The 27,274-nt window shown below is 37.9% G+C and overlaps 1 protein-coding gene across 3 annotated transcripts in view; it reads right to left on the bottom strand.

The window, feature by feature from the left end:
• Positions 1–24,699, bottom strand: part of ube2f (ubiquitin-conjugating enzyme E2F (putative)) — a 52,539-nt gene extending 27,840 nt beyond the window's left edge. Inside the window, exons 1-7 of one of the 3 annotated variants that reach the window (XM_030758655.1) lie at positions 24,423–24,699; positions 19,996–20,180; positions 16,615–16,644; positions 14,003–14,068; positions 4,333–4,400; positions 778–848; positions 434–491 (exon numbers count right to left, since the gene is read on the bottom strand). In XM_030758655.1, the coding sequence (XP_030614515.1) occupies positions 434–491; positions 778–848; positions 4,333–4,400; positions 14,003–14,068; positions 16,615–16,644; positions 19,996–20,110 (408 nt within the window). In that variant the 5' untranslated portion in view covers positions 20,111–20,180; positions 24,423–24,699. The remainder of the gene's footprint in view (positions 1–433; positions 492–777; positions 849–4,332; positions 4,401–14,002; positions 14,069–16,614; positions 16,645–19,995; positions 20,181–24,422) is intronic. The other 2 variants (XM_030758657.1, XM_030758656.1) reach the window with 2 other exon arrangements.
• Between the last annotated feature and the right edge of the window lie 2,575 nt (positions 24,700–27,274).

The following is a 27,274-nucleotide window of genomic DNA, read 5'->3' as shown; positions in this document are numbered from 1 at the left end:
AGGGACAAAGCAAAATGAGAGAAGACCTAGCCTTGTGGGATAGCCATGTTTAAAACAACCCTGTCAGACTATGGCACCACATGTTGTGTGTTCTGTGTTGGATAAAATTTACTCCAGACAGTTGATTATCAGTTATCATGAGCTGAAAGAGAAGCTCATAAATAAAATGATGCATTGAGAATAGTCCAAATGTTTGTTTGTTTTTTTGTCATAGGGCCTATCACTGTGAGGCAGTCACTGCTAACATTAGCAAGTACAGGCAAACTGGACTGGACCCTTAGCTTTTAACCACATGTTCTGTAAAGGTACCTGGACTTGACCCCTAGTCCACACATAAAACACTCTGATGATCATAAGTTACAGAGTAACAATTACAGTTAAAAAATATAAAGGGAAAAAAAAAAACTCTATTGAAGAAACTCAAATTACTTACCTTTAATGTTCTAGTGGGAGCCCAGCCTGTGCCGTCAATAGAGTGCTCCCGCAATAAGCTGCACAAAAAAGAAATGTACAACTATAATAATTTGCAATACTGTAAATGTTTGTACATTATATAAAAGACACTTTGTGGCAGCTTTTCATTGCTTTCTTAGAACAGACTACAAAATTGTTTTTGTTATGCCCATCTTTGGGAACAGAGGTGTTCCCAAAAGATTAAGATTAAAAACTTGTTTTACATCAATTTCTAGGCCAAAACAGAAACTGACAACATGAGATAAAATATTCCAAAAGTTATGCAAATAAGAAGCCGTAATGGGGACATCACACATAATTTACCTTAAACAGATCTCTCCATTCTCCGTGATATTAGGATGCCATATTCTGGTCAGACATCTCACTTTAGGAGGCTGGAAGTTTTCACACAAAGAAAACCAACAAATTAGGAAGAGAAATAAGAGATGCAGAAGGAAGGAAGGGTGGAAGGAAGGAAAGAAGAAGGGAATGTAGGAGAGACAGATGATTATTTTAATATTAAGTAATGTTTTATAAACAAGACAAGTCTTGATTCATTTTCATTTAAAAGCAAGAAAATGTAAATAAATGTATTATTAAACTAACAGAAAGGTGTATTAGCAGTCAAACATACATTGATGGCTCTCCAAACTTCCCTAAGGACAGTATACACCCTCCAAACCATCTTCTGCACTTCATTAATCAGACTTTATTAAACAACTGACAGGACTCCAACACAAAAATATCAAAAATAAAAACCAGTTAGAAAACAAACAGGAATCATGTTAATATGGTTAAAATGTTTCAAGTATTTTCTCTTCAAACATTTTAACCATAAGTTTCTGCTTTTATGAGATTGTTCTATAAACAACAGTCAAAAAGCTTAGCCCACAAAACTCAGCCAACTATGGTCCACAGATGGTCTATTCATTATTTCTGGACAACAAGGATACTTCTGAGCCTTTGATGCCCCAAATCCCAATGTTTCAGGGTTTTTAAACTTCTCAGTTTTCTTTGTTATTTCTAGGCTACTGTAAAATTAGTATAACATTTCATCTGAATTTCAGTTTTCCTCTGGCTTCACAGGAGTGGTGGCAGAGATATTGAAAAGTATAAAGAACAATGTCAAGGTTTCTTTTGATCGCTTCTTTATGCAAATGCCACTTTACTGCAATTCACTATTCTACATTCTTCTACAGTATTATGAACAGAAGGCTAGAGCATATATGCCAGGTTAATGCTTTTTTCCCCCTCCATTTTCTTGTAACAAAGCCTACAAATTTTTCTCAATCACCTTAAAATAGCCTCTCTCATAACTGTAGCTCAGAGCGTCCTTACAAACACTCAACCAAAACACATTAGCTGGGGTCTCCCTCTTTTTGAAACCTGTGTTAGGAATAAGACTACCATTATTTTCTATGATCAGCAAACTATCTCATTCACTGTAACACTATTCTTTCCCTAATCTTTTTTTCTCCTTTCTGGAGCCATGGTTGTGTACGCTTCACTCAGTATTTGGCAAGCTGCTGAGACTTACAATGTCTTGACTAAAGTGATAATGATGTTTTAGTATTTCAAGATGCTGAGTGTTACAAGTATGGACAAACAATAAAAACATTAAGCTGACAATGACCACAATACCAAACACGTCTATGAACTAAAGGTTGTTTTTTGTATCCTTGCACACATTTGTAGAATCATTCTGATGTCCTGCTCTTTACAAAACTGGATACCAAAAAACTGCATGATGTGTTTTTAGAGGATATTTGGTGGAAAATTAAATTATATGGTTTTCATTTCTCAACTTCGCCTTTTCTGTATTATAAAGTTAACTCTTACACTGATTTCAATCACATTTTGAATCCTCTGTTATTTCTGCAGAGGACAAACTTAGCACCTACATGTGACAACCTGCAATTAAACTTGGAGACTTGCAGTCAGCATATTCAAACCAGAACGAGGCTCATAAACATAAATAAGTACTGCTGCATTACATTTAACAGGAACAAGAAAAAGTAAAGTGAGGGGCATTTCTGGGACAGGTGGTGCTCAGAAAGTCCAACAGTTATTCACTTACTCGAATTTGAAAATCTTATCCTTTGCTTGTAGTGAAATGCTGTTTAAGAGGTCAATCAGACTAGAAAAGCACAATGCAAATGCCTGTTCATTTACCATTAATTACAAGTGTGTTTGAGTTACAGTTTATCAGCTGATTCACCAACTTTAAGTTAATGGCTATTTGAAATTAGCAGGTTGTTTTTTTTTTTACTTGTAAACCCATAATTAATAGTTTCTAGCTCAAAAGCAAGGTGAATGTCAGTATCAGCTAAGATTAGCAAGAACTTTTTTTTTTTTTTTAAGTGTCAGTCTGATAATGAATGAGCACATTTGTTATTTCCATAACAGCTGACATTTTGAGTTGTAAGGTCAATCTGATTAACTGTTCATAGAAATTATTTTCCTTGGTGATTTATTCGTTACAGCTCCACAGCTCCAAGCAAAGCTTCATTTCAGGTTAAAAACACACATCAAACTGAAAAGCATTTTTTTGTGTTCAACATTTTATCATTTAGTTTATCATATTTATCATATAGGCATACAGGCATGTGGGTGTAATAATGGGTGTATCAATTCCAGTGTAAAAATAAGTGTTTAATTGGTTTTTCATTACAGGGTTTCTTCCAAATCTGAGGACAGGAGACCTATGAGTTTATTTTGCTCTACCATGAGAAGAAAGTCCTATTTACATGCTGGAGAGCACAGACTCATGGCTAACCTTGTTAGCATGCAGTAATGAAGGATTTAGCCTATTTTATAATGTTTAAATGCTTAACTACTGGAGTCAAACCAGTAATAAAATTTGCCATATTTTTTAACTCACTTTTAAGTCACTTTGTCTTTACAGTCCTAACATTAGGATCTAAACAGCAACAGTAAACTACTTCAGTAAACTGCTGCAGCTTCTGCTGAAATAACGTCTTCAATGTTGAAAGACTTTCAGATGCTTAAACCCGGCAGGGGTTAAACTTGCAACTTGGAAAAACTGGCAGAAACTCTGCATTAATTAAAATCCCATCCAAACAACATTTTCTGTTTTGAGGTGAGTTTCTGAGTCATTGCTAAACAAATTACTGTTAGTTTCTTTGTGCACTTTCCTTTTTATATAACAGCAGAACTAAATTGTATTTGCTTTTGCTTATGGATGAAAACCAATTAGAACAAGCTCTAACTCAAATCCTACATGCGTTGAAAAGAAGCAATAAAATGTCACTCATAAGGGACTGTTGCAATATAAATTTACAGGTATGAAATCAGTATAGATGATTGGCTTCATATTTTAATTGAGGATTCTTTGGGTGGGAATTGTGTTTAACAAGAGCTACCTAAAGCAGTAAAGTAATTGCTCTCTGTAACTACTAGCAAAGCTTAGAAGGATTATCATTCTTGTTACTCTGCTGTAGCAGTAAATTTATGTAGTAAATCCACTTTGACTTTATTGCAGGAGATACACTGATAAGGCACACTACTAAATATTCACCTCTCTACCCTGTCAGGCTTCTGCAACTTCACTTAAAAACATAACTTTATGATTTCAATTTATGCAGAAGGAATTGTGAAACTATTACAAAGCACTACATATATGTCTATTGACATATATGGTGAATGAAATGGTGAATCTGCGAGGAAATGTGGAGCAAAAGGAGAAAAAGAATAAAACATTTACTAGAAAACAGCAGAGTATCAAAATAAAGCATTGGTAGGAAAAATGAATAGAAGAACAAACAAAAGGAAGAGGTGAGAAGGCTAACACACAGACACCCGCGGGCACAGAAATGTGCTTTTCAAACCAACCCACAAGAGAAAAACTGGACTACTCACCACCATGTTATAGGCTTCAGGGACATCTATTTCAAATTGAAACCTTCCACTTTGGTAGTAACCCTCATCTGGAGAAAGGAAGGAAAGAAATATTTTCAGTCATCTACAAGAATACATGATTCCTGGGAAGAGATAGCATTCATTCATCATCAAGTACTGGTGATGAATATCAAAAATCTACACTAGAAGGATTGCAAAGTACTTTGGAAAATGTGCAGGAAAATTGTTCCCACTAAAGGTGGAAACAATACGTTTGTTTCACCACTTGAGGCAAAGACACCGTAAAGTTCAACCAGGATATGAAGGGATGTGAAGAGAAGATGCTAGCAGCTGGTGTGCGACCCAAAAGTAAACAAAAGGCCGAGCACCACTGGAGCACTTGCTAACTGCACTCCATATGCCAGCAAAAGCAAAGAGTGGATTGAACATACTGATACAACTACATGGTGGAAATACAGGGATTTCAGCAGCCGGGTAAAATGGTAGACCCAAGATACAACAACCAGGTAGAAAATACTGTACTGTAGCTCATTGGAAAAGGAAGACGGAAATGCCCTTTATTTTGTTTGCACTAATAAATGCTACTGAATGCAAGCTGACACCCCCCCCAAAAAAATATATCGTCAGAGATATATCATTTTCAGGCTCTTTCATCCACCCTTTAACAAGACAATGTTTGCATTAAACAGTCTGAATGGTTCTACAAGTCTGTTGAAGCCACTGGAGGCAATGGAACACCATTCTTCCAAAAATCCATCCCTTTTCTTCTGCTTATCCTTTCCAGGGTCACGGTGGGGCTGGAGCCTATCCCAGCTGTCATAGGGCGAGTGGCAGGGTACACCCTGTACAGGCTGCCAGCCTATCGTAAGGCTAACACAGACAGACAACTATTCACACACACATCCACACCTACGGACAATTTAGAATCACCAATTAACCTAACCCCACTAACTGCATGTCTTTGGACTGTGGGAGGAACCAGAGTACCCATAGAAAACACGCAAATATGGGGAGAACATGCAAACTCTAAACAGAAAGACCCGGGCCAGAAATATTTCCTTTATTTGGCATTTTTATGATTGTGTTGAATGCTGTTTGACACTAAATTTCCCATGTGTGATTAACTGGGTGATCTGCTAAACATTAAGATTATAGTATACAATTCACGTCATACTGAATTTCCCCATTGTGGGACTAATAAAGGAATTACTTATGTCATTATCATCGTGAAACCATTGAATGACCCCTAATGCCCTATAGATGGAGAGCCATCATTGTTGAAGGAACCACACTTATCAGCGATGGTAATGGTTTCATCATAGGACAAAGGTGATCACCCAGAACAGCATTGTATTGATTAGCTGTGACCTCTTTCCTTTGAAGTGGAAACTAAACAATACCAGCAGATTACCTCAGCGTTGGTTGTTGTGGTCACCTGTACACTGTTGAACCAATTTCTGACATTAATTAGGCACTGTCATCAAAATTTAGGAGTTGGTCCACATTTATTGGCATCTTTCCTGTAAATCTAAATACAGATGCCTCTGTGGTCACTGCTCCTAATAGAAAAACTAGCCAGCTGAGCAGTTTTTATGACTGAAGCTCATTTCACTCATGCCCTTACAAGTCACTTAGATCATACTCATACCAGCCATGGTAGCTTTGTACTGCAGGAAAACATGAATTCCCCCACTCCCCTCTGGCCTGCACTCACACTGCGCTTAACATTCCAGGTCCACAATCGCTTTAGTTCATGTATTTTGCTCCCAATGTTTCACTCCACTGCTCTTCTTCCCCATGTGTCTTTATCTCACACTTCAAGCAGAACCCCTTCCCCTCTCTGACCACAGAATCTGAGTTTTGGAGTTAAAGAAAAGAGCTCTAATCTAAGTACTCTGTGCCTTAATTGTGCTCATTTTTTTCCACTCACCTTTTTTGAATATATCATTACTTAATGCAGTGACTGTTTTGGTTATGCTTGATGGATATAGCTACAGCTGTTACATAGAGGTTAAATGTGCTCAGACATGTTAAAGCTTGCCTAGTTTAAGTACATTACAATCAGTTTCCTTTGCCATCTAGACACAAATCAGGCTTGTATAGATAAAGAGCATGATTAGCTGTTATTCACCTAATTATTCAATGAGTGTTTTCATTGTTTCTCACCCAATTTTTTAAAGATTTTTGCAGATTATGTAGACTGTATCTGACTGTCTCACTGCAGTATACTGCTGGATGAGGTCACACTTCAAGAATAAATTAAGAACTGTTCATATTTCTTACCTGGCATTTTTTTTTTCTTTTTTTTGGTCTGAGTTCTCTGTGAAAGGACCCCTGCAGTGTCAGTGTAGGTGGATGTGAGGGTTTACACAGAACCAGAAGCCACTGCACCCAATCAATCTGTGACAGGGGAGCAAATGAGTGGCCCAGTTGAAGGACTTCAATCTTAATCTAGGGGATAATAATCTCAGAGAATCTGAATTACATTTGACCACATTCTGCAGGTTAAACATCACTAATTTCAGCTTTCTGTCTTGGAATAACCAACTACTGTGAACATATAATTAAACTACATGCAGAGAGATCTATGGTTTTTGATTCAGCAATCCACACACTTCCTCAGATTCTCATGTAGCCTTAAAAACTCATTACGGGCTTGTTCAGACACAGGATCAGTTTAAAGGGGTCTTTAATTAGCTGCATGGCATTTACATTTCTACTCTCATCTTATAAGGCCAGATGACTTGAAAAGGATAGGCATAAAATAGCTACGGTGCCATCAAGGATCACAGGAGGAGGAAAAAAAAAAAATTCGAGAACAGAGGTCACAAAGGTGGACTGTCACTCCTGACAGCCTGCTGAAATTAAGGTGAAAGAGACTGAAAGGAAGGAAAAGCACTTGGTAACTGACCATGAAATGATCTTACTCTGTGTGTGCACGTCTATGCGCTCTACTTTACCAACCAGTGCTCAACAGATTTTCAGATACTGTAAGTCAACTACAGTATAATACGATTAGGCCTGCTCCAGCAATGTAACCAGCAATCATTTTGTTAGAACTGCACTGGAAAGGAAAGTGTATGTCTATTTGTGTGTCAGCTGACTTCAGAAATATCGGTTTTCTTAAAATCAGTATTGACCCCAAATATTCAGCATCAGGTGGGCTTTATTTCAAGATTTAAAATGTTTTTTTTTTATATTCACATTCAAAATTGCTATTATGACCCCCACACCCTTTATGGTCTCATGTGTACCCAAACACTGAGCAATTTGAGATAAGGACTTTGCAAAAGGTGCCATCAAAACCTCACTCGGTTCTATTCCATGTAACAATGACAGGGGGACGGTTTAATTAGACTGCACAGTCTCCTCTGTATTTCAAAAGGGAAAGGACACAGGGAGAGAAACTGTGTGGCACAGAAACAGCTTCAACATCAACAATAAGGAAGAAAGAACCAAAACCAAGACATAACAAAAGTAATAAACATTTTTCAAAACCCAAAACAAAAGAATAATATAAGTAAGAAGAGGACAGAGTGCATCTTTTTTCCTAACAGCTGCAGTCAGGAGTCATAAATAATTCATAACTGTCTCCAGTACACTGGAACACTCAGTATTTGTTGTGACTAAACACTTGACTTCTCATAAACACTAAAACAAATAATCTTAGAACTGAACTCCAAATTTTCCAAGTGATTTTTTTAAAATGATTTAGCATAATTATGTATATTGCTTATTGCCTATTTAGGACACTGAGGTGATTGCTGCCTTGACAGTGCTTATGTTCACAGCAGTTCAAATTTGGGATACAAAACCAGCACATGATCATGGTTGGCCGGCTTTGTTCTTTACACCAAGTATCCTATTTAATACATATATGCCACCCTTACTGGGATCAACAATTTGACCCCCTAATTGTATCGCCCTACCCTGACGAATTAGTGCATTTGTGATTTTCCAGTTGGGAATCCAACGTGTGAAAGTGATACCTGCAGCGCATGATTGTGTTTACAGATAATTACCGCTTTACCGAAAGATATTTTGAGCACATTTCAAACACAATATAATGACGGAGAACATCTAAAAGCTAAAAACATGACAGCAAAAAATAAATACGAAAACAGAACGGAATAAGAAGGAAGTCATTTGTTCACATTCATTTGTCCTCTAAATATAAAATGCTGAAAATATGTTGGTTCTGACAGTCTGACATTGCCTAAAGCTGTGCGCAAGCTGTGCATAACTGAACTTCTGATGACTGTGCTGCTTTGTAGCCCCTTTCCGGCCATTTCTCAACCAACACCACCACAAAAAAATAAAAACAAAAACAAAAAACAAAAGAAAAAAAAAATGCAGTTGTTTCCTCTAAAGTACCTCTCACTGTTCTGTTAGCTGGCGCTTTTGTTCTCCATGTTTATCAGTCTAATAACGTCCCACCAGGCACCAGCAAACACTGGCAAACAGCTTAATAACCAAAAATCAAAATGCAGAAAGTATTCAAGCCAAACAGAAGACATAAAAAAGGTCAAAAAGCCAACTGTTGTAATTCTGAAGTTGACTAAATCTGAAGATACGATTGCTGCAAAAGGCCACTGATACAAGATGCAAATAACAAGAAAAGCATAATCAATTTTTAAATGTGCTTTACCAAGACTGCCCTTTCACTGCCCCCGAACTTTATTCACACTTCCAGATCTGTTCATACATTCTGTATGCAGATTTCTGCAAGTGCATAACAATACCGTAATTATCCTTCCACGCAACACAAAGACCAGGCGATTGGTACATCAGTTTTCCTTCATCGTTGCATTTCTAATAATGATAACAGTGACATGTGAGAATGTGTTCACCCCGGCATGCTGCTGGTGTCCCCATTCCTCAGAGACTGAGGGGTCACGGCACAAAGTGTTTCATGGGAAGAGAAACAAAACTACAGACATTCCAACAAACAGGCTCAACTAATGTGCTGTCTACCACCTGCCCCGCTTCAATTAGATCTGGGAAACCAATCCAATCCAAGCTATGTTTTTTGATAGTTGCATTCATGTGTTCGTAATATGATTTTGTGTTGGTTATATTTGGTCTTTGGGTGATATGAATGAGATGATTTGAGTGAGTCACTCAACGAAAAATGATTTAAAAAGCACTTTGGTACCAAAAATATAAGAAAGAAAAGCGACATTTTTTGTTTAATACATTTGAATTAATACTTGTAGTAATGTAGCATAATAAGCATAATGACCTTGAGATCTATACTTGTGACTGGAAGAGAGACACTTTCTCTGAAGGTGGACTTTTTTCATGTTTTATATTACTGGATAAAATTACATGAAACCAATTATTAAAGATAGGGGTGGGCAATACAATGACCTTGTGTCTTAAATGACTTTAAATTAGCATATAATCTGCTTTTCACAGGAATCACAAAGCTGTATTAGGAAAATATAACAACCTTTCCCACACCAGGATTCTGACTATACTTATTAATATCAGTGCACCAAAATGCTTCCTCACCGTGGCTGAGCCAAATGAATTTGGCTTTTTGTGACTAAAAAGCCAACAAGAACTCTTTATCAAACCATCTAACAAGTTTAAATATGTCAAAGTAATATTTTCAAAAGCTGTATGCAGCCACATTGCTAGCATTAACTTTTATCTTCTCTCTCCCATAGTTTGTGTTTTGTCATTGGTCTCTCTGTGTTATTCCTTCCTCCCCTCTTTCTCTTCAGCCCCCAACCAGTCATAGCAAATGGCTTTTAAATCAAACAATCAAGATGTGATTAAAGTGCAAACCTTCTGATTTAATTCCAGAAGTTTAACAAAAGTATAACATTAACTGTTTAGGAATTAGAGCTGTTTTTGCACAGAGTCCCCTGTTTGCCAATGATTGGGCAATTCACTGACAAACAGTTTAATGGTCAGTGAGGCCAGTTCCCTTATTATTATTATGACAAATTAAACGAGCTGTGGAGTTGATTATGTTGAACTTGCATTTGGTTTTTTTTTTTTTTCCCCACTGGAAGTCTCAATATGAGGGCCAAAGAGATATCAATACAAGTGAATGAGGCCATTAATAAACTAATAAACCCATCAAAAAATGCAAAAAAAGAAAAAATTAAGAGCAGCCTTCACGACTTCTAGCCAAGTCAAGGACAGTCTCAAGGAGGTAGGCATTATCAGAGTCTACAGACACCTTCAAAAATGTAATTACAGAGGGTTTACAGCAAGGTGCGAACCACTGGTGATACTCAAGAACAAGAAGGCCATTTGTAAAAAACAACATAAGAACATAAGAAACACCACCTAAAATAGCCTCCACAGTTCTGGAACGAAAAAAAGAAAAGAAAGATTCTTTGAACAGATGGAGCCAAGATCAACTTTGTACCAGATGAAGAGAAACGTATGGAGGAGAAGAGAAACAGCTCATGATCTGAAGCAAATCACATCATCTGTCAAACATGGAGGAGGCGATGTTATGGCATGGGCATGTGTGTGTCTGCCAGTAGAACCAGGTCACTAGTGTTTACTGATGATGCGACTACTGACAGAAGTATGAGGATGAATTCTGCAGTGTAAGCTACTAAAACATTTTAAAAATACAAAAAAATCCTAGTTGTCTAGGCCCCACAGAGAGTCAGCTTTGAAATAGTGGGCCCCTGAGGCTGTGATTCACTGGGTGAAATGTCACCCAAACTTTGATAATAAAATTCAAATGAATACAGGATTCGCTAACATTATCATATGATCTTTAAGCCACAGTATTTTCCCCTAATATTCCAACACATTTGGCAGTAAAGGGATAATGCACAGTCTGCTACATTCTGAGCAATGCATTTCACTCCGTTTCTAACCTATAACACGACGTAGCGAGTTTTATAGCAAAAAATTTTAAACCTTGTAGCAAATATTGCTTATGCAGACCAAGCAAGAGATAACAAGAACAGAATATAAAAAAACATGGGAACAATGTTTTTATTAAAAAAAAAAAAAAAAAAAAAAGAAAATCGCTTAGCCTTGAGCTAAAAATTTCTCTACATAACAAGTCAAGCTGATTTTACCTCACAGTGCTAAGAGATATCAGGCAGCCTGCATCTGGAGGAAAGTTCCTCTTGCATTTGATTTTTCGTTTTCCTGCCTGACTACAATTACCTTCCCTGAATTAAAGTTACTTCGTGGATGTCAACTTTACTCACAATTCTTAAAGGAAAATTATCCTGAGACACAACTTTATATAACACTTCCTTTAAAAAAACAAAAACAAAAGCTGCACTATTGCTAGACATGTTGCTAACTGTACAGTGACAGCAAGCACCCAAAATAAATTACAGTATAAAGCTGCCATAGCACCATCCTTCAACATGCATTACAGAGACTAAAAATATACTCCTGTAACAGTGCTTCTGTTTGCATGCTTTAAGATATACATGTAGCTATTAGTATTTTGTGTTTTGACAGTAGGCAATATTTTGTTTTTTCCTCATAACTGAAATATAAATGACCAACAAATGATCAGGGTCATTGTGTTAAACACTATACTGGTACAAGTGCACGAGGTCTGAGGGAGCAGCACAGGAGGAGGGCAAAAAAAGAGGAAGATTAAACAAAGAGAGAAAACAGAATTGGCAAAAGAGAAAGGAGCATGCACCTGAGTGTGGTGCAGGTGGAGGGGAGGTAGCAGACGCCAAGAGAGACAACGGTTTTGAATAATTGAGAAAAAATTTTTTTTTTTCCGAGAATTCAATCTTCTTAGCAACATCTCTTACAATAACCTGACACCAAGCCTGTTTTCTAATTGCTGATCTTTGCTTTTCTCTGCAGATATTGCTTACAAAGAACTTTGTGAGCACTAACCTGAAGTTTCAGAGCCTATTCAGTGGCAAAGAGATGGATGAATCACAGAGACACAATCCCAAGAGCACACATTCATATGTGCACACTTATGCAAGGCTGAGGCAGCTTACAATTTTCAAGTTAATTTATTAGTTACCAAATAATAAAGTAATGTAAAATCCTAAGCTGAATGAGCTCCTAAATATCTATTAGCAAATCTACCAGACCAAAAAAAAAAAAAAAAATTCCAGTGTAAAAAATAAGTTAGATAAATAAGACCTCATTAAAAATGTAGTTCTCTAAAGTCATGTTCAAGCTTTAAAAAACTGCTACTAATAAATGAAATTAAAATGCTTTTGATTAGACTAAATGGTACAATCTCAATCTTTTTAATAATAATTTGTACCCAATATATTTGTGCCTCCAAATTATTCTATTATTTTTGTGACTGCAATTAAATTTAATTCATCTAAGGAATAGTGCGAGAATGTCAACTGAAAAAGGGAAACAGCCAATTCATATGAAAAACATAAAGAATTTAGCATGATAATTTTGTGTTATAACCAGTCAAAACCTAATACAAAATCCTCACTATACTAGAAGTATAACTGTCACATATGGATGCTTTGTCAGGACTCACTGGTGTCACGTTTTAATGTACTTGATACACTTAAGTTTAATTTTTCAGAATGCAGGGTTAATGTTGTAATTAATAATCATTTTCTTAACCAAGTAGTTTCCTCTAAACCTAACAAAACAGCAATATAAGCAGAGAAAAAAGCAAGTGAAAATAAAGTGGAATAACATGTAAAATACAAACTTAAATGGAGACATGAACTGCAGTCACTTAGTTAACAGTTATTTCTGTTGGTTTTGCAGATAATCATCTAATTAATCCTCTCTAAAGCATTCTTTCAGATGGTGCAGTTGAGGCACCCATGCAAAGTGTTGTTGTAAATGATGAGGTGGCGAATGTGGACGTATCCTTGCTCTCAAATACAACAAGAAATCAACTCAAACTTTCCCAAAACCACCTCAAAAGCAAGACCAGCCCTCATCCAAATGACCTCAGTGCACTTACTCAGGTCCCTGGCTGTGCAGCCGCTAAGTTTGAAGTGGACTGAATGAGTAGCTGTTGAGAAATTCAAAGGCAAAAAAAAAAGACATCTTCCTTAAATTAATAGCTAGATTAAATAAAATTTATTTCAATAAAATATATTGATTTCTCTCACTGTATTGCTCAAACATGGCTGAGATTTGTCTCAGTCTATGCTTTGTGTTCTCCTTACCACATTTATTTACGAAAATGAAAACAGACTGTTACATGAGGGAAATGAGAAGGAGACACTGGACAGGAAGAAAGTTTGTGTATGATGGATAGAATGCAGGAAGTGGGAGGTAAGAGAGCCTCGAGAGATCTAGGTAAAGCCACAGCGGCATGTTTGGTTTGTACAATATTCGACAAGTAGCCCACTGTGTTTGAAACAATGCTGATTAAGCACAACTGCCTTGGGGAGAGAAGACAGAGTTGCAGTAATGTGAAAGTACAGAGAATGCTTAAGTACCTTTCAAAGGGAATACTTTAGGACACAAAGAGATTGAGAAACAAATTGCTAACACTTGCAGTCTCCTTCTCCCTCACACAAAATAACCTCAACCCTAACAACATCCTATTAGAGATTCCGTTGCTATACCATTAAATCTGGGTGGTCATTTTCATTTCATATATTTAAATGAGACAGATGTAAAAATTCTACTTTTAAAACTAGAATAACTTTTTTATTAAATGTGTACCAAAGCAGTTTACAAGTAAGATCAACACAGTCTCTTATTTTCTTACCAGGAGAAACTGCCAGCTGAAAATGATGCAGCTTATCCTCATCTGGGAAACTGGCTTTGCATGTGCCTGGACACGAACAATGTGGGGAAAGAGAGACAGAAAGGAAAAAAAAAAATTAGAGTCAGATGTTAACGCCAGAAGCAGCTGTATAGAGGTGTATCATTACCACTTGCCTTAGTGGCAAATATCAGCATGAAAATCAATGACATACTGCATTTTCATTCAATCCCTTCTAAGCCCTTCATTTGGTGCAGGATTTGTGCCTTGCCTTTAGAAGTCCCTGTGGCATCATATTCCCCCCTGGTGTCCAAGGACAGGTACTACATTTAAAACCATTAAAGAACCTCTCCTTTCATTAAGTTACATAATTACCAGCTTTTCCACAAAAAGAATCCCTTTACGTCTTGAAATTGGCTTCACACCACACCCGATGAAAAGATCTATAAATACGCAAATGAGCCCCAGCCTCTATCCTGCAGCTCTGCTGAGTGCTCACCATTGACTTTGGTCAAACACCGTAATAATACTCTCTCCTGCACAATGACAAGTTATAATATTAGAGGAATTCAGCAATACAAGTTCAAACCAGAAACGAATTTTTAAGAGGATCAAATTATGCAGGGTTGGCTACCGGTCAATGCATCAGAATGTTAATATAATGCATTTTACACGCCGCTCCCTACAAGATTAGAAAAGAAGCCACAGCATCAGAACCGATGTATGTCTTATATTAGATTTTAACTTCTCTCCAACTGCCACCCTGACAAGTTATTCCCAACCAGCAAGCTGACGGGATTGATTCCTTTGGCATTTTAATTAATGAATCAGTGCTGTTAAACAGCCCTAGAGAAATAAAAAGTGTCCTACTCGCTCTATGGGAAGACTACATATTGCATTTAAACTATAGTTGTCAAATAATTAATGACTTTACAACCTTTCTTAACCTCACACCTGAATTCTTAATGTCAACTGAAAATGATGCTTTAAAAAAAAGTGCAAATGTTGAGTGATAAGGTTCACATAAACACATCCAAAATAACAAAAAACTATTGTTATTATAGAGTATGAAGATGTGAACATTTAAACATAAGACATGTTTGTGCAGAGAATGTAATCTCTGGAGAACAAATCACTGTGTTTTCATTTCAGTAGTGTTAAATAGTCGAAATTAACGATGCTGCATGGATGTGCAACAGAATCCCAGCTTTCACCTGGACAACAAAATTACTTTGTAAAGGTTGTCAGCCAAAAGTACATCCCTGTCTTTGGATCTAATTTGCCTCCAGTTTGCTTCTTATTTTCCTATCTACCCTCCATTTAACATATTGCTTTTAATAGGCAAAGATCTTTGGTTTAAGTTATTGGAGTTTTCAAGAAAGCGACAGACATAAAAGTGAAAGACAATGCAAACAAAAATGAATCATATCTGTCACTGTTCTGCATGCTGATGTTCCTCATGGTGTTCACAGCAGACTTGGGTTGAGAGAAATCTAGATTTTGTACATCCAAATTTTTGAAATCACACTGCATTAATCACTGCATTAATACTGGGATGCAAAGAACCAATAATCTGAAGTTTTCAGATTTTCAGATACAGAAGTTCAAATAAGCTGCAAACCCCAGACTGCAGCAATGGGTTTAAACACTAGTGTTCTGTTTGGACTGATTGTGTCTTATCTTAAACTTGAACTGCACAAAAACATTTCCAAGAAAACTAATCAGATTTGTTACTTCCCTGTAGGCACCATGGGCATGAGACATTGTTCATCTCTCTGGCTTCCATGCCCCTCAAGGTGCAGAGTCAAATTCATCAGACCACAAACAAAAACCAATAAAAGCAAGAATCCTGGTCTAGGCCACAGCAATTATACTGAATGCTGCACTTGTGCCTAACAGTAACCAGACAACTAACCGAAGTAGACCTGATATATTGGAGTGGAACTTCTCAAATAAAAGCCTGTACTGAAACAGTAGCCAGACGTCTACTTAAACAAACACCTCCCCAAAGAGCAGCAACATAGTGAGCATTAAACCTCTCCAGGCACACAGCACTTTCATTTATATTTAAAAACATGAACCAATTCCAGCTTAATACAGCAACATTTATGAGGCAGACAAGCTGGCTAAAAATGCACAGCTAAATAACGTTAAGCTGTTTTTCTTATCGTTTCAAAACACCCATTCGTCAATCATTTGGATTAATAAGCCTTTAGTGAACACAATTCCAAACACTCATTTAACAAACATTATAACCATAAAGTAATTCTGATCACATTACCAAATTTAAAATACTGGTTGTTGCTGAATAGTTTTGTGGCAATTTAATAAGAGTTTAAAGTAGAGGTTCAAATAGCCGTTACTTAAAATTAACAAAGCAATCTGTCAAAAAGGGAGAATATGAAGCACATATTGGTTTTTCTTCCTGCCTCCTTTATACCTTAACTGAGGAAATTAAGAGCCAGAAGGAGACTATGAGGATTTATGGTAAATTAAGTCAATTACTCAGTTGTCACAGTTTCAGCCGCATTTGACTAGAGGAAGACATAGGGCTGAAAAGACAAAAAAAAAAATAAAAAAAATGCTGCGTGTATGAAAGTGCAAGACATACTTACTAGGAAGATTGGCTTCAAGTTCGGCAACTTCTGTTGGCAGAAAATAAGAATAATGAGTGAGAACAGCAAAAAAAGAAAGAAAAACAGGGTGAAGAATGAGTGACAGAGACAAAAAAAAAGTGATATCCTTATAGAGAAAGAACTCACACTCCCACATCGGTGTTTTTATAATGAAGCCATGTTTTAGTAGCTGCACTGTCAGGAAAGTTTCTCTGCATAAAACATAAAGTCTAATATGAAATTCATGAAAAAAGAAAAAAAAAACCCTCTTACATATGGCACAGTGCAGCAGAAGGCGCACGCAGTGAGTTTCACAGTGGGCCAAAAGTGGAAAAAAAGGGAGATCGGGGGGGAAAAGGAGGACAATACATGAAGAATAAAAGGTTGTTTTGTTCTTGTTGCCAGAGGGTGAGGTCTGGCTGAATTTTTAAAAGCGTTCAGGTTCTGTTTTGTTTTCTCACTACTGACACACTTTCACTGCTAATTTGTGTCAGCTGGTTTAACACCTTTACCTCCCAGAAACAAAACACACACAAAAAAACCAACTTGTTTTTATTCCCTCTTCTCTGGGCAGCCTGTGCTGCTGTTTTGGTTTGCCCTGCTCAGAATTTTATGCTTCCATTTACATAAATATGATCTCTCAGACGTGCAGTTTAATAATAACGTAATTCAAGTCACAGGAGTTTGTTCTGTTTCTCAACACTCTCCCCCTCCACACAGGATATGCGTACAGATTCATCTACTTAACAGCTTCCTCAGAGATAATACAGACTTAGTGTTTTGCCCACAGAGACCAACAATGGGCTTTTATCAGATTAAGAGTATCTCAAAAACAAACTTTAGCCAAAAGTCAAAGTCCCATTCATATATTGAAAACCTTCCTCCTTCCTTCTGGCTGAAGGTGCATCTCTTTAAAAAAAATATTTGTGTACTTACATTTTTATAAGGTCAATTTTTCAAGATGGCTGCCACTACCTTTCTTTTTTAATGCATCTCGGAGGCCTACAATCCCTTCTACTGTAAATCACCAAATTATAGAGCCAACATTTAAACACTGCTCAGCTAATGTTGTAATTCCATCATCAGTGGGATGGATACTAAACATCGCAGATATGCCAGGGCTGCAGCCAGTGATCAAGGTGAGAATGCATCATTTGAGGAGTTAATTTTATGGTCAAAAGGTTTACATACACTCATCATAGGCATTAATATTAAGGTAGTTTTGGGGCTTTTAATGATTTCTTTGCACTGTTCTTTTTCCAGGGTGAAATGATTATATACTCAGCAACGCTCTAAGAAGGAGAACCACAGATTTACACAATTTTAAACTTTTTTTTCCCCGTGTTTCTCAACACTTATTTCCTAATATTATTTTGTGTCCATGAACACAATTTTTAATCAGGTCGCTCTCATATCAGTTGATTAAAAAGTAAGAAACACTCCATATATGGAGGTTGGAGTTGTAGAATAAGTCATCTTGACCTTCATGCTGAAGCAAGTTCAACTCATACACATCAGAGTTTTTTCACCTATTGTTTTTAAACACATATTAGAAAAATACTGTGCATTTTTTTCCCCCCATTTACATAAACCAGACCAAACACAACAATAATACAATGTTGTGTTGTGTGTAGCTTTTCTGTTGGAGGGCTGGAAAGTATCCTTTTATAGTGAGACTTTCAGCATTAGCCAGCCTGAAACGTGTGTTAGTAGAGTTAAAGCTTTAGGAGTGTAAAACCAAGGAAATAATCTTCCTGCCCACTTTAAGAGTATGACAGGGACAGTATGATTACATGCCTGATAGTAAAGTTACACAAAGGTGAGTTTGAAAGTTACCTTATTTTAAAAGTTATTTTCTGTCTTACAAGACAAAATGATTGTGATAAGGACTCTTCTCCTTGGAATTGTGGTATCTCAGCAAAGACGATGACCATAAAAGAGCTTTTCTACAGTTCTGTGCTGGAAAAGAGCAGACGGCCTGTATTGATATGTAGCGATGTCTGTTCAATGACGGATTTTGAAAACTGCCCATTTCAATATCAAGAAAGTAATAAGCCTGTATTTCTTGGGTCTTATTGTATCATTATGAGCTGCAGCTGCCATTATTCATCCATGTGTGACTGGCAAAGCTGTCACCTGCAGGAGGTCTCAAAGAATTTTCTTACTGCTGGTACCAGAGTTGTAAATAGACAGAAAAGGAAGCACATATGAGTTACAATTCGCGTATTTTTTCCACACTGCTCAAACAAAAATTTAAATTACTAACGATTATATTAATGCTGATAATGCTATTAATACTAATGTATTACCTATAACAAATATACAAGGTGCAATCAAAAGTTTCCATGACACCACCCATTTAAAAAGAAAAGAATACTTCTGGCCAGATCATCTCTGTGTGCACCTCTGGACAGCTTCCAGCACTGCTGCTATTGTAGAGCCCACACTTAAAGTCCCGTTTTAACTACTTGCACTCTGCCCTGCTATGGACTAGATCTCCTGTACTGTGTCTAAAACGCAACTCTTCAACTTGAGTTTCAATTTGAAGAGGAAGTTGAGTCATGGAGAGCAGAAACTCACAAACAGAACAGGTGGGCAGGGCATGGGTGTCCACTAAACGTTTAAACGTTGCTGCTCTCGCTAGTCAGTTAAACTACTTGTTCCCATTTTATTACTGTACAACACCATTGCCTGCTGTTTTGGAAATGCTACTACATCAGACGCTGCAAGCTCAAATTTAAAATATGATTTGAACATGATTAATTGTTTCAAACAGCTCTTGAATACGGACGCAATATTTGTACAGACAATATTTAACCTCATTCATTACACTGGAGCCAATTTAGACTGTTTCCTGAGCATTTTATTACTGTGACACCAGTCAGATTTTGTTCATCCATTTAAACCATTAGTAAATTAGTTGCAAGGAACATCTCTACTATTCACGTTGCTCTACACAGTGAATGCTTTGTCTCTGTAGTCATAGCCAGAGAGCCAACAAGCATACAAGTGAATCTCCCCCGAAGCAAGTGAGCACAAATGCTGGGAAAGGCTGCAGCCAGTCCACTATGCTAAGTTGGTTAAACAGTTAAGAAGATGATGGATGGATTGACGCCAGACGCACGGATCGATAGCACAAGTGGTCAAAATAGCTCTAAGCAGTTGCACAGGAAGCTGTTCAGAGGTGCCAAGGAGATGACTTTGAAAATGATTTTAAAAAAAAATTAAAAATCAGACACTATTATTTCTGAGGGCAGAAATAATACAACCCTGTTACAACCCTGCTGAAAGCTTGTTTTGTTCCCGTACTTCAAAAAAAAAAAAAAAAAGTGCTCTAAACTGAAGAAATGTTAAATGGACATAATGCAGAAACCCAGGTACCTTTGGTAAGGAGGCGGTCTCTGATTGAGACCCTGTGGGTGGAGTCTGAGGCTCCGGAGGCACGGCCTGTCTTTCCTCCGTCTTCTTTCTTCAACTTACTGGCCAGTGTTAGCATGGCTACGTTGGTGTGATATGACTGTCCGAACCACGGTGCGCCGTGCTGCAATGCACTGCTGCTCAAATGCCTGCCAATCACACAGACCATAAAGAATACAGTGCTCAGTTGTACCATAATACACAGAAGCAGAGACATAACATAATGACATAGTAGTCAAATAATCCTGAATTACATGAAAGGAGTTTGCGTTTTCACTACAAATAAATGTTACTACTACTTCTTTCGGCAGTTCTTTTTACGGATCGCCACAGTGGATCAGCTCACCCTGTTCCTAGTATCCTCCTCTGTCACAACCAACCCTTTGCATGGCCTCCTTCACTACATCCCTGAACTCTCTCTATGATCTTCCTGTTTGCCTCCTGCCTGACAGTTCCATATTGTCTAATTGATCCACTATCCTTCCTCTACACATGTCCAAACCATCTCTTGCCTCTCTAACTTTATCTCTGAACCACTCAATCTGATTTACTAATTTCTCATGCCTCTCCTTTTCACTGCCAATGAAAAAAAAAAAAAAATCTGCCTCCTGTCTTCACCTCACCCACCGACAGGTGGAGAGGTTATGTTTTCGGTAGCGTTCGTCTGTTTGTTGTAATGTCACTTCTTAATTCCAATTATTCAAACATTCACACTGGTTTCCTCTGCAATCTAAAAACAAGCACAAAGACGACCCATCACTGATGGGGATATCCTCGTGCCACTGATGAAAATATTAAATAAAATTAGAAGTCTGGATAACATTACAGCCCCCTTTCATAATAGAAAACCCTTGAGCAGACATCTTATTACCTTCTGCAAGCTTATTTTGCCCTAAACTTTTATCCAAGTACTACTAGTTGCCCCTAGGTTAGTAAAGATATAATACATATTCCAGCAAAAATATGTTTTCAATGTTAACAATACTCACTAAATCAAAACAATTTTAAGCGTGCTGTAAGAGATTCTGTGATTATCTTTTTTCATTTCTACAAATACGTTTTGGTAACCACATCCTAGAATAGACAAAAAAATTCCATGGTAAACAAACTAGAGAAAGTACATGCTGCACTCTTGGGGTGTATACTCCATAATGTCTTTCTATTTATATAATCTTTAACAATAAGCCAGATATAATGCATACTTACAAGGTATTCACATCATATTATACTGTACTGTGTACAGGAGTATTACTACATAATGCACCCATACTACATAATCTGCTTATATCAAAGCATTCTGTATAACATCACTATAATCATAATGCAACCATCTTGTTTGCATTTGAGCAATATTGCTGAGCAGTAGGTATGGCTTTAATATTGCTCAATGGTGAGTCATAGTCTGTACTATTTATGGCCATGAGTTATCCCTGACCAACATGTTAGACAATGCTCAGCCAATCAGAAGACAGGATCACAGGCTACTCAATAAGGTTGCAGCCTAGAACTGATTTACTCTTCATTGGGATTCCCCAGTTTCTCACTATCTAGCTACTGCCAGCTGTTCAGTGACCTAGATCAGTTGCTACATATGGGAAATCCCCACTTTCTCCATTTCAGTCAATAATGGTCAAGTAGGTATAGCCAATCACACAGCACAATATGATCACATGACTAGCCTAGGCCAATCAGGCATGAGAAAGATGCTGTATCTCTCTAGCATAGCATTAGCAGCCTGGGATCCCCCATGTTTTGTACTCTACAGATAAATACAGCTAAAGTGTACAAAAGGGTACTAAACATCCAGGAATATGAATATCATGTTGCACATCTTAGAAGCGTAAAAAAAAAACACATGCAAATTTCATCATTCAATTCCTCGAGTCCATAGACCAAAAAAAAATTAAAAAAAGACTTTAAACCCATATTCAGCCTGTCTTACATGCAATTCTCAAAGCAAACTTGTAACTAGAACTGGAAGACCCTTTATAGAAACCTTATCTTTTCTTTGAGTCTTAAGTCTTCTCCTTGAAAACCTGACAATAGATTAATATGACTAATGAGACAACTTAATAATATTGAAATATTAAAGAGCCTGATATTAGAGAGCCTAACTTTGAGTGCATCTCCTGATGATGTGGACAGACATGTCTTAAATCTTCTGAATTATAGATCACATATTTTCATAAATTACATAATTTCAATTCAATTACATTTTATTTATATTGCAACAAATCACAACAACAGTCGCCTCTAGGCGCTTTATATTGTAGGCCAAAGACCCTACTAATAATACAGCAAAACCCCAACAATCAGACAACCCCCTATGAGCAAGCACTTGGGAACCATGGGAAGAAAAATCTCCCTTTTAACAGGAAGAAACCTCCGATAGAACCAGGCTCCTATTCTACTTTTAAATACCTTAGGAACCCCAAGTAAGCCAGCAGTCTGAGATTGAAGTGTCCTGTTGGGGTGATATGGTACTGTGAGGTCTTTAAGATAAGATAAGGCCTGATTATTCAAGACACTGTATGTGAGAAGAAGGATTTTAAATTAATATGTGCAAAACATATCTTAGTCAAAAATGCCTCCAAGATTACTCATGTTGTTACTGGAGGACAAAAGTATCTGGTTAAACACCACGTTTCAAAGATTTGTAGGGTCGAGTACAATAACCTCCACTTTGCTTGAACTTTGAAGCAGGAAATTAGTGGTCATCCAGGCCTTTATGTCTTTAAGACATTTGCGCATTTTAACTAATTGATGTGTCATCTGGATTCATGGACAGATAAAGCTGGGTATCACCTACATTGCAATAAAAATGTATGCTATGTCTTCTAATAATACTGCCTAAGGGAAGCATGTATAATGTAAATAGAACTGGTCCTAGCACGGAACCCTGTGGAACTCCATAATTAACCTTAATGTGTGAAGAAGACTCTCCATTTACATGTACAAATTGGAGTGTAGATAGCTAGATAATGGATAACATCTTTTTGATCTTGTAGCTACAGTCTGGTTGCAGGGGAGGAGTTAATTTAGTGAGAATCCTGCTTTTTTGTTTGTTTTTGTAATGATGCACTAATCCAATATTTGAATGCAAAGCCAATCCTGACTCAGAAAGCAGGATAGGGTATAGGGTAGTAGAACACCCATCAGCAGAAGTCTCCACAAAGCATAAGGACTTTGCAGACATTCCTTTTGACTGATAAGATGGTTGCTGTGTCAGATTAAGACATTACAGTATCATAACTTATTGAAGGGTCATATGACTACAAGCCCAACATTTTGGCCCACAGTCATAAGTTGGAGGCTTTCGCAATGAGAAAAAAGATGGACCTTGATTCCAGGAACACAAATGTAAACAAATAATAGCGTCTGAGGCAGGGTGTGACCCCGGCTGCTGTTCAGGATATAGAAAAACAAAACACAAACAGTTAAGGGTAAATCATCAGTGGGTCACAAATAGAGGACAACAGTGGTTTGCTGTCACTTAGACTATTCCATCTTTTTCCTAACATATTAGACTTTTCTTTTGAACAACATGTATTCTACATACAATATTTGTCATCTAATCTGATCTAACATCAGACTTGATCCCTTTTGCTCTTTTGAAAACATGCGTCACTGCCCTCTTACTGTGATAAAGCTCCACAGACAGTGCAGGCTGCAGCTCACGGTCAGGGTCTAGGCTCTGTGAATCCAGTCTGAGAGACATGGGAAGCAGATCGTAAAGGTATCAGTTATCAGTGGGGACCGTGAAATGTGCGCCACTGGGCCTGACTCAAGGCCCACCTGCCTCAGCCGTCAATCACTGCTGCACCGTGGTGTTGGTCTCTGACACACAGCACCTGGATGCCAGTCAGCTGTAGGGGCAGTAAGCAGGCAACATATGACACAAGTTCCTCTTGCTTTGCAGTAACTTATTCACCTGGGTTTGCCACATCATTTGCTACAAAAGACAATTAATTCCGTTCAAGCGATCAGCAAAATCGTTTTAAAATATTCCCTATAACCTAAACCAAAGTTGACCCAAACTAGAAGGATCAGCTGCCTTCTTATAACTCTCAAACAAAACAAGGGCGCAGTCCACAAAATAAACCCTTGTCCGGCGCTGAAAGCGACTCAAACACCTTTAGGACTCATACTAAAACTTTTATAAGTGAAGTCTCTGCCTCTTCTCTGTACTCTGGGCTGCTTGTGTTACCGTAGAGAAAAACAAATCGCTCACACTGCCGGCACGGCTAGCTGGTCACCGAGTACCAAGCTTATAAGCAGCCTCGGCTCGGGGTTATTCCTCTCTAAACGCAGGTGATAGCACCAGTCCAGATGAAAGTTGTCCACAAAGTCTCTGTGCTAACTGCTGTTAGCCTGTGTTATCTGTTTGTTACCTGCTGTCTCAGAGCTAGCACTCCGTGCTACACCATAATCAGCCGCCCCTCCTCTGTTCTGGTCGCTGTCTGCAACTCCAGCCGGATGTGATAGCAGCTTCGTGCGTCTGCAAATAACCTCAAAAATGACGCCCTGGAGGCACGAAGTGGATATAAACTGATTTAGGAATCAGCTGTCAGAACTTCGCTCCGGTGTCATGGGCAACGGAAGTGCAGTGAATGGTTTCTTTATTTTTGTCCGTGTAGACATGGCATCCGATGAACAGTTCCGCAGGGCGGCAGCCGTCTTCTAGTTCGTTCTGGTAAGTTCCAGTTTGAAACAAGCAGTAGATTAATGATTTAAAAAGATACAAAAAAAAGAAAAAGAAAAATTTTTAAATTACAGTGTATCATTTCATTTACACATTTGTACATTAGATATTACAAGAGAGAACCATCAACTGAACCATGAACTGGACTGATAAGTTTGTGTTTTCACTGACGGCACATGCCACAAATTCAAGCTGTTAAATAAATTCATTTCAATCAAAATACAGGTCTACCACAGTCCAATGCCCCTTTAGTTTTATCTTTTATTTTTTGGACTTTACATCTATTTAACCCCCTTCCTCCTCCTCTTCCCCCTCATCCTTAGAAGAGCTATTCTTACTCACCAACTTTATCTTGTAGTGCAGCCTTAAAATGTTTTTGTTCATTGTCACTGGAATCTGAATCTGAATGGCTTACAGAGAAAACGCTCATTCTGTCTCTGATTCCTGCACCCCTCCTTTTTTATGCCATAAAATAACTTTTCCACCACAGAGGAAAACATTGTTTACATAGTCATAATAGTAATATGTGCAGTGAATATTAAGATGTGAACCATGTGAAATAAATTTTGAACACAGTGATCAACTTTCCATCTTAATCTGGCAATATCATTTGTTTCCAAAGGAACTCAACAACATAATCTTTTGACAGTTTATCAATATTCTGTCATGTAACTGGTTGAATGCAGATTCACTGGCAGGACACAGAAAGAAGTTTAAGCAGGTTTATTCACAGTGTAGGAGGGCACAAAACAGGCAGCAAATGACAAGACCAGAGATTGGTCAGGGGAATCACAAGAGAGTCCGTGGGCACATACTGCCTTCTAATAGCTCAGGAGAGGGCCAGAGTTTCTGGAGCGGTCCATAGCTGACACAACAACCCAGCAGCAATTGATGTCTCTCCTCAGTCTAAAATAACCAGCAGTGATGACTGCATGAAGAACAGGTGAGTTAATCAAAGAATCCATTGCAGCTGAGAGCTTGGCAGGAGGGCGGGGAGACCAGGAAGGAACACCTCTGAAACAGGTAACCACTGACCTGTATACACAGATAGAGAAACAGAAAAAGGGAGAGAAAGAGAGAAGGCAGGCCAGCACGAGAGGACCCAGGGACCATCACACATACAAAAGCAAAGGTCTTTATTAGGAACCAAGTTATGTGATCCACAATGCACATTTTAAAAGAACACAAATTCAACAGGTAAAAGAAAAGGAAAGCTGTTATATAGACACAGAGGTGTAAACACAGTCATGTGACTGAAGGGAAACCAGAACACAGGACAGTTTTTTGAGAGTGAAATAGTAGAGCACATTTGATTAACTGTGTAAAATATCAGGACATAAAAGAAAACACTGAACAAAACTAGAGAAACAGCAGTGCAAGTGAATAGTTTCAATATGTCTTTGTTAATATAAAAAAAAGTCTTTTTATGAAGAAGCTGGAATCACTCAGTCAGGCCATGTACATGTTTAGCCTAGAGTTGTGTGAAAGGGTTTTCACAGGACTCTGTGCAGCATTTAAATCAGGGTGAGGTCTGGACTGTGACTGGGCCATTGTAATGCCTTGATTTTTTTTTCTTTCAGCCATTCTGTTGTAGATTTTCTGCTGTGCTTGGGATCACTGTCTTATGGTATGACCCAGTTCCAGGCACAATGTAGCTGTTAGACAAATGGCCTCACTTTTGACTCTAAAATAATTTGGTGTATAGAGGAGTTCATGGTCGACTCAGTGACTGCAAGGTGCCCAGTTCCTGCGGCTGAAAAACAAGCCAATCACCACTGTGCTTTACATTTGGTATGAGGTGTTTGTGCAGATGTGCTCTTTGGTTTTCTCCAAATGTGGTGCATTATGGCCAGACATCTCCACTTTGTTCTCATCTCACCAAAGGACATTGTTCCATAAGTTCTGTGGTTTGTTCAGATGCAACCTAAGCCGTGCTGCTATGTTCTTTCTAGAGAGAAAGAGGCTTTCTCCTGGTAACCCTTCCAAACAAGTCATACTTGTTCAGTCGTTTTCTAATTGTACTGTCATAAACTTTAACATTTAATATGCTAACTGAGGCCTGTAGATGTAACTCTTGGGTTTTCTGTCCACCAATGCACAGTCTGACCTTGCTGGGATGGCCACTTCTGGGAAGACTGTAGTATTGTGTCAACATACATGTAAACGCTCTAGAGGAGCAAACTGCCAGAACTTCTGTTCTTATAGAGGTGGTCAGACTTGCTGATGATCAGTTAATCAAGTGCATTTGAGTAGCCGCACCTGGCTGCTACCTGCCCTCTTTAAACACAACAAAGCAAATTTAAAGAAGTCCCTTTTTTTTTTTTTTAAAGCTCTTGAGCCTACCGTGACCTGGATGACTGAGAATCTACACATACCTGCTTACCCTCTTAATTCCTTTGGAAGCAGTGAGGCCAGAATTTCCTTTTCACACAACTGTAAATGCAGCGACACAAAGAGACTGCAGAATAAAGAAAAATGTATTCTTCCTTGTGAGAGTGTTTTCTTGCATTGCAGTGCAGGATTAGGGCTCGTGAATTTACA

The sequence above is a fragment of the Archocentrus centrarchus genome, chromosome 21 (genome assembly GCF_007364275.1).
Source record: "Archocentrus centrarchus isolate MPI-CPG fArcCen1 chromosome 21, fArcCen1, whole genome shotgun sequence".
NCBI classification, from domain to species: Eukaryota; Metazoa; Chordata; class Actinopteri; order Cichliformes; family Cichlidae; genus Archocentrus; species Archocentrus centrarchus.
This window is presented reverse-complemented; position numbering and strand designations above follow the sequence as displayed.